Here is a 12,580-nt window from a genome sequence, read left to right as displayed (position 1 = left end):
AGTGAGAAAAATGGCGTACAAAAACATTTCTTTATGTTTAAATATATTCATAACATATACATGTATCCGTTTATGCATATAAATATGATACATGTCTCACATCCCCTTCTTTGACTCTGATTGCACCATTATTCTCAAACAGTATGCAGAATAAGTAGCATGGGCATTCCATGGGCATTCTTCCTTGAATCAATAGCATGTTTTTGGCGGGAGACTTCGTTGTCAAGAAAGAGACCATTGAGATGCCCATTTCTGGTTTTTTGCCGTTTGTAGGGCTCCACTAATTGAAGATTTCAAAAGTCCGAAAGGATTAGGCATTTATCTTTTACTGGTCCACGTGGTGGATCACGGAGTTGCCCACCTGGCAAAGGCTAGCAAGTAGAAAAGGTCCGTTGGGTTAAAGGAATAAGTAAAAGTTTAGTCTGTATAATATGGAGAAATGTTTTCCTTTCCTTAGACAAAGGAATAGATGGGTGTTTATACTTTTGCAAAAACAATGTAAAATCAGAATAGAGATGCTAATTTTACTTTCAAAGTGAGGTTTTCTATGAACTCTCAGTTACTTCATAATTTATCATTAATTTTTATGTCAATATTATAATACATTATGCTAAAAACATGAGATGACAGAAAATTCATAAAAAAATCTCACTTTTAAGAGAGTCTTCTTAGTATCTCTCATTCAAAATATATTTGATCAATGTTTGGTTTACAACAAAATCTTATACCAATGTGATTAGGGTTAGAGCAGTCGAGTCGAACACAAAATTTCATAATAATATCTTAACTACTTGTGTTAGAAGTTCAGAAACTCCTATACGCCAGCAGTACAGTGATCTTATCATTTTGCTATAATTTAAAGTAAGATGCTGTCAAAGTAATGAAAGCGTAATATGGAAATGTGTAACTATTAGTTTAATGTGTGATTTAATATGATCACCAGCAATCAGTCGGCTACTTAATTTGAGGCCCACATGGATTTTCAGTCTAAAATAACAAAAGCTTAAATCTAAAATTAGATCTAGTATGAATATAGTTAGGTTTCTGTCACTTCACAGAGAGAAATGTGAGGTTAAATTTTTCTGATTTCTCTCCTATTTTACTCATCAATTTGAAAGTGTTTGTCCTAATTCATGGAGTACATATAGAAAAGGGTCCAAATTAACAGCAACTTGGTGGCTGCTGCCCTTTGGCTTTGATGAAGACCCGTTCCTGGTTTTTTTTTTTGACTTTGTATGTACACACACACACACACACATATATATATATATATATATATATATATATTGCATGAGAGGGTGCCCAATTTCTAATTAATTTGCATATGCAAATTATGGTGTAAACTAGTTCTTAGGGCTAGCTGTATGAACTCTAAATTTAATTTAACTGTTTGTTAATTGCATTGATAATTGACAACACTATTGAGTTAAATTGGAGTTGCATCATTTGCACATTCAACGACAAATATTAATATATACAGGGTAAGTTAGGGAGATTAAATTTTTTAAACTAAATGATATGGAAGTTGATGATTAGATTATTAATTAAATGTTGATCAACTTGCTTAATTCTTGTTGGCGACACCCCATTTAGTTTACAAATTTAGTGTACACATTTAATCTCCTAGTATTACCCATATATATCATAAAGAGGCGTTTGGTTTGCAGGAAAGTGGACTTGGGAATGGGAAATCATTTATTTTCCCATGTTTGGCATGTCCAGTCTTGAGAAAAGCTTCCAAGCTCATGGGAAAATAGGGGGGCAAGCGAAACCCTCCATTCATCTTGGTTCATTTTTCCTTCCCATAGGAGACCAAGAAAAGCAGTAATTTCTGTTTAATTACACCTTCTTATGACAAATTTGCCCACTTTAATAAATAATAATGACACTGTTAAGTAGGGGTACATTGGGAAAGATAATTATTATTATTATTATTATTGTGCCAATTAAATTAAACATGGAAAAATAAATAAAATTATACTTCCTAGCTACTTTCCCATGATTACCAAACAAGAAATAATCTTCAGATTTCCCATCCCCTAGAAAATTACATAGGGATTGATTTCCCATCAATTTCTTCCCGTGTACCAAATGGAGCCTAAGGAGAAAGAAATGGTGAGTTTGTCACGTCTAATGGCTAAAATAGCGCTTGCATATTGTACTTTGTTCTGTATAGCACGACATGTCATACAAAATGTATTTGTAGCAACACACAATGCAACAATGTATATGTACAACATAATGAATATATTATGTAATATTATTAGGATACTCCATCACATTAAACCGTATCTTTTTTAACATATAAATACTTGGTTCAAGAGTAATTATGTAAACCTTTTTTATAAGAACAAATTAGGGGAAATCTATTGATGCAATCAAAATCCTCTGATATCTGATTAAAAAACACCCTTAATTAACATGATTCATGAAGCATGCGTGCATACTTCTAGACAATTCCTACGAGGATATAAAAAATAATTCAACTTTTGATTTTCAAAATTTTAAAACGAACTCGCGTTTAATATTAAACGTGGAGTAAAAGAGAAACCAAAGGAAGCTACATGCCAAGCCATTGAGAAATTTGTTAGTGTGCTGAAAACATGATTTGTTATATCAAGTATTATAATATAAGTGGTTGAATTTTTGTTCAAGTATTCAACCAATTGTATTTGACATTTGGTATACCGAATCATGTTTCTGACACACTGAAAAATCATTTGAGGCCAACGTTAAAACTGAAGTTTGAGAGCTGGGATACGTTCCCATCGGTACACATGCATGTGGGGGTTGGAAGTTTGGAACCAATGGAAACAGAAGGTTGTGGACACGAGTCTAACAAACGCGTGGAAATGAAGAAAGGCCAATTGAAATCACAGTAAAATTGAAGGTGGTGGGAAAAGAAATAGCAAGATTTATGTGATGAAAATAATAAAACGAAAAGAGGAAGCATTGAATTGAAATAGAAATTTGAGGCTGCCCTTTTGAGTGAGAGTGAATAGTGTGTGACTAAATGGGAAGGTTAGGTCACGAAGATGGTCATGTCCCCTTTATAAAAGAAAATGTATTCAAAATTTTGAAAACAAATAAAAACGCTCTGAATGTTTTGAAAAAAATGAACATAAGAGGAAATGTGTGTACACATTTTCAATGTTGTGAAAGAATGTCTGGCCAAATAACACAGATTAAAGCCCCTTCAACCTATTTTTTTTCTATTTTCAAAGTTTTTCCTATCTTATCCTACCAACCATCTTACATTCATAAGAAATGAAATAGTGAAAATCCACACAAGAAGGTGAAGCGTGTGTAACATTCAATATTACGCGAGGCTATCATAGGTTATGGATCTAAACTGGGTCTACAACATTGAATGGTGTCAAATTGCAAAAAGTGAAGGTAATGAGCTCGCCTCTCTAATGTAAATCAGGAGCCTGGATGTCAGTGACTTAATTAAAATGAAAGTAAAAATTTATATCCAAAGTCATTGTTTGCCTCTGTTAGACACACTTACAAAAGTTCCAGGACTAATTTGGGATTGAAAATAGGGATCAAAGTAGACAACATCAAAAGTATAGAGGGCCAAATTTGTATGTAATTCCTATATACAAATACATAATGATATGATGAATAAAATAAAAAAAATAGTGTGGTGGTGTGTGGCCCTTTGGGCTTAGTCTTCACCAGCATACTGATGCATTAATGTTATCTCATGGAATTCAGCGTTATTTTTTCAAACTTGCGCTCATACCCGCGCACTATAAACTAAAGCAACCAAACAATCCGTTGGTTTTTATTTATTTTTTATTCATTACAATATACGATTTTTCCAGACTTGCAGTCCTTGTAAGTTGATTAGTTGTAAAGATACAGAGAAACTTTGAAAAAAGCTCTCCCATCTCCTCCTCTCTCCAGTCCACCCTCTCACTGTTCTGTCCAGTCCCACCCCAAAACTCTCACGACCCCTGATCGTATTTTCATCCCAAAATCTCTGTAAGTTGTTTGAAATCGGTACAAATACGAGTACCCCGGATCCAATCTAATCTGTTTTTACAAGTATATGCACTGTTTGAGCATATATTTGTGATATAAACTCCAAACTCCAAAGGGAGTGCGGCTGAAAAGTTAGAATCCGAGGCGATTAAATCCAATACAGGAAGGAGATTGGATAGCTTTTGAGGTGTGGCTTTCTATTGGGGTTTGGCTATTTTATTATATAGCTGAAAAAGACTCTGGCTTTAGTAGTATTATGCAACTTGGTTTGGATAAAGGGATCATCTGGGAGCGTAAGAGAGAGAGAGAGAGAGAGACTGAGGAGTGAGCAACTGTGAGATAAGAGTGAGGGAGAGAGAGGTGAAATTTAAAACCCAAATGCCGCAGGAGGAGTCAAAGAAGAAGGAGCGCCATATCGTTACTTGGTCTCAAGAGGTGGTCTTTTCATCTCTCTCTCTCTCTCATTGTATTGTTTTGAGTTCTGGGTTTTGATCAAGACACCCAATCATGTTTCTTTGGTTTATTTCTGACATGGGTTCTGGTTGTTCTTTTGAGTTGCAGGAGGATGACATACTGAGGAATCAAATCAGCCTCCATGGAACAGAAAAGTAAGTTTCTTGTTTTTCTCACCTGGGTTGGTTTTACAATTTTTCTTTACATTTATTCAATGAATGCTATGTTTTTGTGATCAATTTGTGTACAGTTGGGCTGTCATTGCATCTAAATTCAAGGATAAAACAACCAGACAGTGCAGGAGAAGGTAATTTCAAACCCAATGTTGATGTTTGAGTTGAGTTCTGCTGAGAAATCCTCTGTTTTTTCATTACCTACTCAATTATTGAGGTCTAATTGTTTTGACTGCTATTTTTTATTTTTTTCTGAAATTTGACAAATAATGTTGCAGATGGTACACATACTTGAATTCTGACTTCAAGAAGGGAGGATGGTCACCAGAGGAAGACATGCTCTTGTGCGAGGTACTTGACGACAGTAGCTTAGAATATCATTGTGCGCTGTAGATTAGAGTAATTTAGAATATTGCCTCATCAAAAAGTATGAAATTCTTCACTTTAAGCATCCTTAAATGGTTTAAGGAGAAAAATAAATCATCAAAACTTGATTGTTGAGAGGATTTAATCATTTTCTGTAATATGACCAAGTAGGCCAGGCCTGGTGATTGCACTGCATGTCTTCCTAAAGTTGAACAGAAAAAACCACCACTGTTTATTCAGCATTAAACACTATTACCCTCGTCATTGGATGTGGTAGAAACCTAATTTCTCAAGGTGATCGGATCTGCAGGCTCAGAAGATATTCGGGAACAGATGGACAGAAATAGCAAAGGTGGTTTCAGGAAGGTATATTAGCTTTCTTTTTTCTCCTCCTGAAATACCTTAGCTCGATCTAATGACGCAATTAAGATCATAAGTTGTCCTACTTATGCAGAACTGACAATGCCGTGAAAAACCGGTTTTCAACTTTGTGCAAGAAGAGAGCAAAATATGAGGCCTTAGCTAAAGAAAATGCAAAATCGTACATTAATCAAAATGACAAAAGGGTCATTATACGAAATGGATTCAATACGGATGGAACAACAGAAACAACAGCACCTCCTAAGAAGATGAGGTAAAATTACATCTTTATGTACAAAAATGTTGATTTGGTTACTGCTCAATGTAGTAGAACTCATTCTTTGTGCAACGCAGGAGAAGCCACATCCCTAGTCTCCCCAAAAATTGCACGTCTGGGGACAGGCTACTTGAGCAGTGTGGAAAGATAAATCAGCAGCTAAGACCTCCGTTTACTGTGTTGATTCAGAATGCTCACAATGTAGAGAATCTGCAAGACCAGCATAACGGGCATAGCACCAAGGAATTCGCCGGGAATGGTAAATCACCTCAAATTGAAACTTGTTCGGCAACTCATCAGATTTCTTTACAATGCCTGAAAAGAACATTGCAGGAAATGTGTGAGAACATAAGCATATTGTTTGTATTGCGTCAGCAGAAAGTTGGCCTATTTATCATTTGAAAATTCATTATGCATTGGTTTATATGTTCTCAACTACAAAACTCTAAGGTCACTCTTACTTTCATTTATCAGCAGTACAAAATAGCAAGTTTCAAGGATCATTTCTCAAGAAGGATGACCCGAAGATAATTGCTTTGATGCAACAAGCGGAGTTGCTCAGCTCGCTGGCATTAAAAGTTCACTCAGAGAACACAGACCAGAGTCTTGAAAATGCTTGGATGGTGAGAAATAATTATCCATTTGCTGTGGTCCTGTGGACTGAGCAATTAACATTTAATTGCTTGGTTTTTAAAAATCGTAGGAACATATAAATATACATATAACTCACATATATTGCGAATGTGATATTCAGATGCCTTTAGTACTTGATTCCTCCATATTTAATTCAGAGAGTAAAACAGATTCAAGTCTGGTGCCAAATTGAGTCTGCATATCCTCTAACATACATCAAATGTGATATTCAGGTGCTCCAAGATTTCTTGAATCAAAGCAAAGACAGTGACATCCTCAGTTATGGAATTGACGATTTTGATTTTCAACTCGAAGATCTTAAATATCTGTTAGAGGACTTAAGGAGTACCACTGTGGGAAGCGGACCATCTTGGCAGTAAGAAATGTGACTTAGACTACTATTCTTATATGAGCATATTTAAACCACTGTACACCATCTAATTGGTGACATATACATTGCAGGCAGCCAGATCTATACAACGACTCTCCAGGAAGTTCCGAATACAGTACAGGGTCAACTCTTCTGTCCCAAACAGAATGCTATCAAGTGGAACAAAATGAAGTTGAAATAGGTTCACCGAATCAGGAGATTCGACTAGGGTCACACTCAATTCCTATTGAAGGGCAAAATGATGTTGGTGATTGTGAGAAAGGGATTGTTTCCGAAAAGCAAGGTAATGGATTAACATATAAGATATGTTGGCTGATCACATTTCCGACTCAGTAAGATTTGCCGATAACCTATCTAATCTTTCTTTCTGCAGAGATATTTCCATCATGTGATGAAGCAACAAAAGATTACGCAGTTGTTTCTGTGTCGTCAAATACAGAGTTCACTTCTCCTATTAAAGTTACCCCATTGTTCAGATCCTTGGCAGCAGGAATTCCTAGCCCAAAATTTTCTGAAAGTGTAAGTTGTCTCAGAAGTTCAACTCTATTAAACAATATGCACCACAAACTATTGAAATCCGAGTACATTAGTTTGGTAACCATGCTCAGCGATGTTCAGCCTTGTTCCAAATTTCTACCCGCAAACCTGAATTTGGAAATCTCTGTAGCTTCTCATTTGCCTCATAGAATCTAGGTGACGGTTAGTATATGTAGAACAAGTTCCTAACTTCTTATGGTACGAATGCATGAAATTGTATGTATTAAGACTGACCAATGACCACTTATGTGTTGGAATTTTTCAGGAGAGGAATTTCTTGCTCAAAACGCTTGGAGAGGACTCCCCCTGCCCCATCCCAAGCACCAATCCTTCACAACCGCCACCCTGCAAACGATCCCTCCTCCAAAGTCTATAGCCAACCTTTTTGATCCACCACCTCATATATAGAAATTTTACATGGCCTATTGAGTTCGTGTCCGTTTTGGATTCCTCTTTTCTTAGGATTGCAGCCATACCAGCCTAAAATTTTACAAATGGGCAGGTAAAGATCTGCTTCCCAAAACCCAGATCTAGAATGCAATGGTGCATTTTAGCATTTGCAAACGTATCTAACATAGTTTTCTGCATTATTTTGACCTCAGCAGAGTTACCTCCTTCAGAGTTCCTAATCGGTACTCGCTTTTTGTGTGTTTGGTGTGTCATTCTTTAGTTTGTCTATTGTCATCCGATATGTTTTCCGAGTGTTCCATTTTTTGGCCTTGATTTTTACAGTTGTACAGAACCTGCTATATCCCTAGTCATTCAAGAGTGTAAGACTACTGTAAGTATACATAGGCAGCTTGCCTATATTTTCTGCTAGCGTACATGATCAAAACAAAACAGAGAGAAAGAGAAGAGGAAACAAGAAAAAAAATGAGAGAGGATTAACCAGTTCAAGTGGATTCCTGTTTATCGTTTTTCCGGCGTGGAAAACGGGTACATAATAAGTTGATATTTTTTCCTTCTTTGGTTTGATTTCCCCCCATGATTTCTGATGTAACAAAACTTAATGTAATTGGAGTGAAAATGGTTTTGGTTTTGGTGTGCACTTCTCTCTTTTGTTCTACTCTTTCTTCCTAGAATCAAGACATGAACTGATGAACACATCTCTAATCAAGAGGCTCGTAGCTCGGTTGGTCAAGATATTTACCTTTGTATCTGAGGTGCCGAGTTTGAATCTCCCCTCCCCCACTATCGCTTGTGTCAAAGATGAACACATCTAGCAAGTGTGAAGTGATGTTAGAACATTCAGCATCAGAAAACTAAGAAACCGACTCGCACACAGATGCAGGATGCATGAGTTTCATTCAAAATAAGGAACGGAACAAGAAATCCGAAAAGAAAATGGGCGTAAAAGTAGGCAAAATTTGAGCCAGGAAGTAGGAAGCCATTGGTTTTACTTACCAGAGGGTTATGGCAGGCGTCAAGGAAGCTCCCAGTCTTCAGTTCTTCTGTCTTGATAGTGTTTTGAAGTGGGGAAGAAGGGTAGCGAGACCAAAAACTGTGTTTGGTGGTGGTGGTGGACAAGTATGATTAGGAAGAAAGGAAAAGCAAAGTGGTAAAAGAGGGAGGGAAATCTCTACAAAATAAAGTGCACTTGCAATAATTTGCTGTAAACTTTCTCGAGTGAAGGTATATGAGCACAAATTGGCACTTTTGACCTCTCAACCCCAACATAAAATTGTTTGATCTCAAGGATAAATTAGTAATAAAATTAATAACCTTAGTTAAATGATCTTTTTGGCCAGTCCTGATTTGGGAATAACGTGCTAAATTAATAATTTGCTAAATTCATAAGACAATACATTATAGAAAATTCATATAGGTCTTCCGTAATATATAAATTAATAATTTTCTGACACATAGGGCTTGTGTTTCGACTATGAGGCCTTCTTGAAATATGACTCAATCATTGTTTGTTTCTTCTTGAAATTGATGTCACCTTTGATCTCATCTCTAACTTTTCTTAACATGATAAGAAAGTCTGGTGTGGATTTTTCATCTCGAATTATTCAATGTCATCACCGCTTTGAGAGCTTTTTTTTTGCGAAACGGGCTCCATAGTAGAACCGTCATCTTCGACTCCATTACCTTGATCACTTCCCACGACACCCAATAGTTTGTTCGTCAGTCAACATCTCTGAAGTTGTGTTTTCTCCAGGGTAGTTCAAGATGTACTCGACATCCATTCCATTACGATAATTCAACGCTTTGATTGCCACCAAAACATTACAAATATAAGGTGTGGCTACGACTACCGTGCGACTTCCATTACAAAAAGTTCAGAATACACTCTCTATAGCTATAGAGATTAGAGGGTCTGTTCAATTACATTACAAATAGCTTGATACGACTACGGAGGGAAAGAACAAGAGATGTAAAATTTTGGAAAGAAGGGTTTTGAATATGTAAGATCAAAATTGTTATTACATTGGCTTTCTCTTCTTCGGCACTCTCTGCGATTTCCTCCACTTGTGGTAGATGTGATACGACAACCCAGAAAACACCATGACGACAGACCCCCATTGCTTAGTTGACAGGGGATTGCCACTCAGCAACGAAGACACCACGATGCTTACAAACTTGCGGGTTGTGGTAATGGTGGTGTTAGCTAAGGAACCGAAACGACTTATGGTTAGGAAAATGAAGTTCTGCCCAGCTGCACCACAGAGACAATAGAGAAAAATGTCCCAAGCTGCTTCCGGATGCTGCTTGCAGAACTGAACCGCCTCAAATCCGCTGCCACGTGGCCAGCCAAACATGTAGATCATGTTGTATATGGTACCCCATAAATTCATGCCTAGCATTATTTCCCAAGCGCTCGTCTTTGGATACCTGGGCAAACACAAAAGCTACAACATTTGAGACTGAATTCTCTATATCAATCACGTACAGATGGCTCAACATAACAATTTCACACATCTATTTCTATAAACAATATATAGAGGATCGGCATAAAAACTCCCTCAAGCATTCTCGAAAGCAGGGGGTTGCAAATGTTGATAAACAGTTTAAATAACGCCAAGAATCCAGTCAGTGAAAAACAGAAAGGCAACAACTAGTTAAATGGTAGGACAAAGATGATGTTGTTCTGAAGTATACCTTGCTTTTATTGAATCCTGGGTAGCATTTGTGAATCCATCAAAAGCAAGATTGAGGAAACATAGTCCATACCCAAGGGGAGCATTTGGGTGTGCCAACTTGCTAATCGTCTTTGAGCTAGTCTGAAATTGACCGAATGAGAAAAACATAAGAATAACAACAAAAATTGCATAAATTGCATGAAATTCATTGAGGACAGTTTATAGAAGGAAAATTGAAAGAGAAAACATAAAAATTATTTAATTCTCGTTCCATTCTCAAGAAATACACACAAGCACACACGCCATCCCTCACCTTCAAGAGTGCAAATACGGATACCCCTCCGGCAACAAGGAGAGTACAAACATATTCAGGAAAGCTGTATCTTTTGCCGTAGACTAGAGTACCCATCAGCATCACTGCATACAAATAATAACCATTTATTACTTATTTATGTACAAAATTTAAAGGTTGATCTAATCAGTATGATATTCCACAATCTTAATTGAACTTAATAATGAGTAACATGCTTGCTTTAGTAAGATATAGAAGAGTAATGAACTTGAAAATATCTGACCTGGAATCATTTTTGAGGACTTTGCCAAGACCTGCAAGTAAACAGAACAGCTTAAATATCCAAAACTATAGATCCTTTTATTTGGCATTACTTAAAAACCACAAGAACGAAACTTTTCACAAAACTCCATTCTCCTCATCCCTTCAACAACCAATTCAACACCCTGATTAACTCAACTCAACTAGTCATTTATCCAAAATAACGGGGTCGGCCCTAAACCATTTTCTGCCAATGATTTTATCCAGAGGAAATGAACATCTCTATAACATATATGACAATCATTTGCTTCCTCGCTAATTAGATCCTAAGAAACTCAAATCAAGTAAACTAGACCTAGGACACACAACCATCAATTCTTCCTATAACCATTACTATATTCTCTAATGCTGACCATTTACTATATATTCTCTAATGCTGCCCATTTGGGCTACTGGTTCAAAATTGGAAAGCAAACCTGAGCCGGGTAACTGATATACTTCAACGCTTCGATCCCCATAGCGGGTCCAATCGTGTTAGTAATCCCGGCACTCCAGTACGTCCACATAGGCGCACCTCCAGCATTACCGCTAGAGCAAAGCTTTAACACTATTCAAAGAAACCCACATGACAATATTATCACCCAATTCGTTTTTTCAGCTCCAATCAATCCACGATACAAGAAATTCAAGATTTTTCAGGGAGATTGAAACTTACTTATGTATGACCAGATTAGACAAACCACATTTTGGGCTAAGTTGAGGAACGCAAGGTGTTCGAACCTATTCCCATCTGGCCCGAATCGCTTCGTGGACCTAAAAACAAAGATCAGAACATCAACAATTTTGATTAACTTCATCGATCAATTCGGAAAACAATTTCAGGAGCTGAAAATCTCCAAAACAAAGGTTCGTGATCTGGGAAATCCCCAGATGCAGATAGAAAGAGAAAATAAGACTTACAGAGTTTCCTGAAGCACGCCTTGGTAGATATAAGCAGACCAAATTCCGACGACGCAGAATCCGAACACCAACACGCGCCGGAGCCCCGATCCGTGCGTTTCCATTTCAGCCCCCAATAAGTAAATGTGGCCGGAAATACCTCCGGATCCGGCCTCCTCTCTCTTCCCCTCTTTTTTTCAAATGAAGCAAGATAATTAGGGTTTCCGATGAGAAGGTTTAAGAGGAAGCGAGAAGAATATTAGCAGAATAATTTTGGGTACATAACTCCCACAATTCAGGAAAGGCGAAGAGACCGTTGATATAGGCGGGAGCGCCAACGCTACGTGGCTTTGTCTACGTGGAGGCTTTCTATTGGTTGGGTGACACTGCGTCGCTTCTCATTGGCTGCGCAAACGCGGACCCTGGCAGTTGGCCGGTATTGCTACTTTCTACTATTTAACTACCCGAGGCAATTAGTAGAACTGTCTAATAGTATTCATTTTCATTTGTAACTAAAGAATTTTATGTTCAATTCTCTTCAAATACGAAGCTAAACTGTATTATTATACAAACCCCTATTGTAAAACTTAACTCATTCTTTCACCTCTTTAATGTAGATACTATCGTTTATTTAAAAAAAAAACAAAAAAAAACCTATTCCCTCTCTCAAATTACCGATAAATTACGTTGTTTTTTTTTTAAGTTTTAACGAAACACTTCTAGTAGTGTTCACCTTTAACGAAAAAGACATTTATATTCTAAAAAGTTACTTCTGATACTATTCATTTGCAACATTTTTTTGTCATTTTGATTAAAACTCAAAGT

The 12,580-nt window shown here is 37.0% G+C and overlaps 2 protein-coding genes across 3 annotated transcripts; one reads left to right on the top strand and one right to left on the bottom strand.

Moving 5' to 3' along the window:
• The first annotated feature begins 3,853 nt into the window (after positions 1–3,853).
• On the top strand, positions 3,854–8,228 carry LOC125467937 (transcription factor MYB124-like). Of its 2 annotated transcripts, none has more exons than XM_048585109.1 (12): positions 3,854–4,425; positions 4,552–4,598; positions 4,694–4,750; positions 4,895–4,967; positions 5,293–5,348; positions 5,437–5,616; positions 5,697–5,878; positions 6,097–6,242; positions 6,486–6,628; positions 6,715–6,926; positions 7,017–7,162; positions 7,446–8,228. In XM_048585109.1, exons 1-12 carry the CDS (start codon positions 4,369–4,371, stop codon positions 7,554–7,556), a joined length of 1,410 nt encoding a protein of 469 aa, XP_048441066.1. In that variant the 5' UTR covers positions 3,854–4,368; the 3' UTR covers positions 7,557–8,228. The 2 variants fall into 2 exon arrangements, with proteins under 2 accessions (XP_048441066.1, XP_048441065.1); XM_048585108.1 differs by having other exon boundaries at positions 3,855–4,425; positions 6,094–6,242.
• Positions 8,229–9,423: 1,195 nt separating this feature from the next.
• Positions 9,424–12,056, bottom strand: LOC125477701 (UDP-galactose/UDP-glucose transporter 3-like). The gene is made up of 7 exons (XM_048585110.1): positions 11,777–12,056; positions 11,532–11,629; positions 11,293–11,423; positions 10,839–10,869; positions 10,577–10,680; positions 10,283–10,404; positions 9,424–10,015 (listed from the first exon to the last, which is right to left on the bottom strand). Exons 1-7 carry the CDS (start codon positions 11,878–11,880, stop codon positions 9,607–9,609), a joined length of 999 nt encoding a protein of 332 aa, XP_048441067.1. The 5' UTR covers positions 11,881–12,056; the 3' UTR covers positions 9,424–9,606.
• Positions 12,057–12,580: the final 524 nt, after the last annotated feature.

Source organism: the organism of the source record quoted next, unplaced genomic scaffold (assembly GCF_019419815.1).
Source record: "Pyrus x bretschneideri cultivar Hongxiangsu unplaced genomic scaffold, Pyrus_bretschneideri_v1 Contig22, whole genome shotgun sequence".
Taxonomy (NCBI): domain Eukaryota; kingdom Viridiplantae; phylum Streptophyta; class Magnoliopsida; order Rosales; family Rosaceae; genus Pyrus; species Pyrus x bretschneideri.
Note: the sequence above shows the minus strand (reverse complement) of the source record. Positions and strands in the feature narration are given on the sequence as shown.

Coding starts and splice junctions, on each gene's coding strand:
- LOC125477701 (XM_048585110.1), bottom strand. CDS start 11,880: ATGGAAACGCACGGATCGGGGCTCCGGCGCGTGTTGGTGTTCGGATTC. Junction 10,681..10,838: donor GTCCTCAAAAATGATTCCAG/GTCAGATATTTT, acceptor ATTTGTATGCAG/TGATGCTGATGGGTACTCTA. Junction 10,405..10,576: donor CCGTATTTGCACTCTTGAAG/GTGAGGGATGGC, acceptor GGTCAATTTCAG/ACTAGCTCAAAGACGATTAG.
- LOC125467937 (XM_048585108.1), top strand. CDS start 4,369: ATGCCGCAGGAGGAGTCAAAGAAGAAGGAGCGCCATATCGTTACTTGG. Junction 4,599..4,693: donor AGCCTCCATGGAACAGAAAA/GTAAGTTTCTTG, acceptor ATTTGTGTACAG/TTGGGCTGTCATTGCATCTA. Junction 7,163..7,445: donor GCCCAAAATTTTCTGAAAGT/GTAAGTTGTCTC, acceptor GGAATTTTTCAG/GAGAGGAATTTCTTGCTCAA.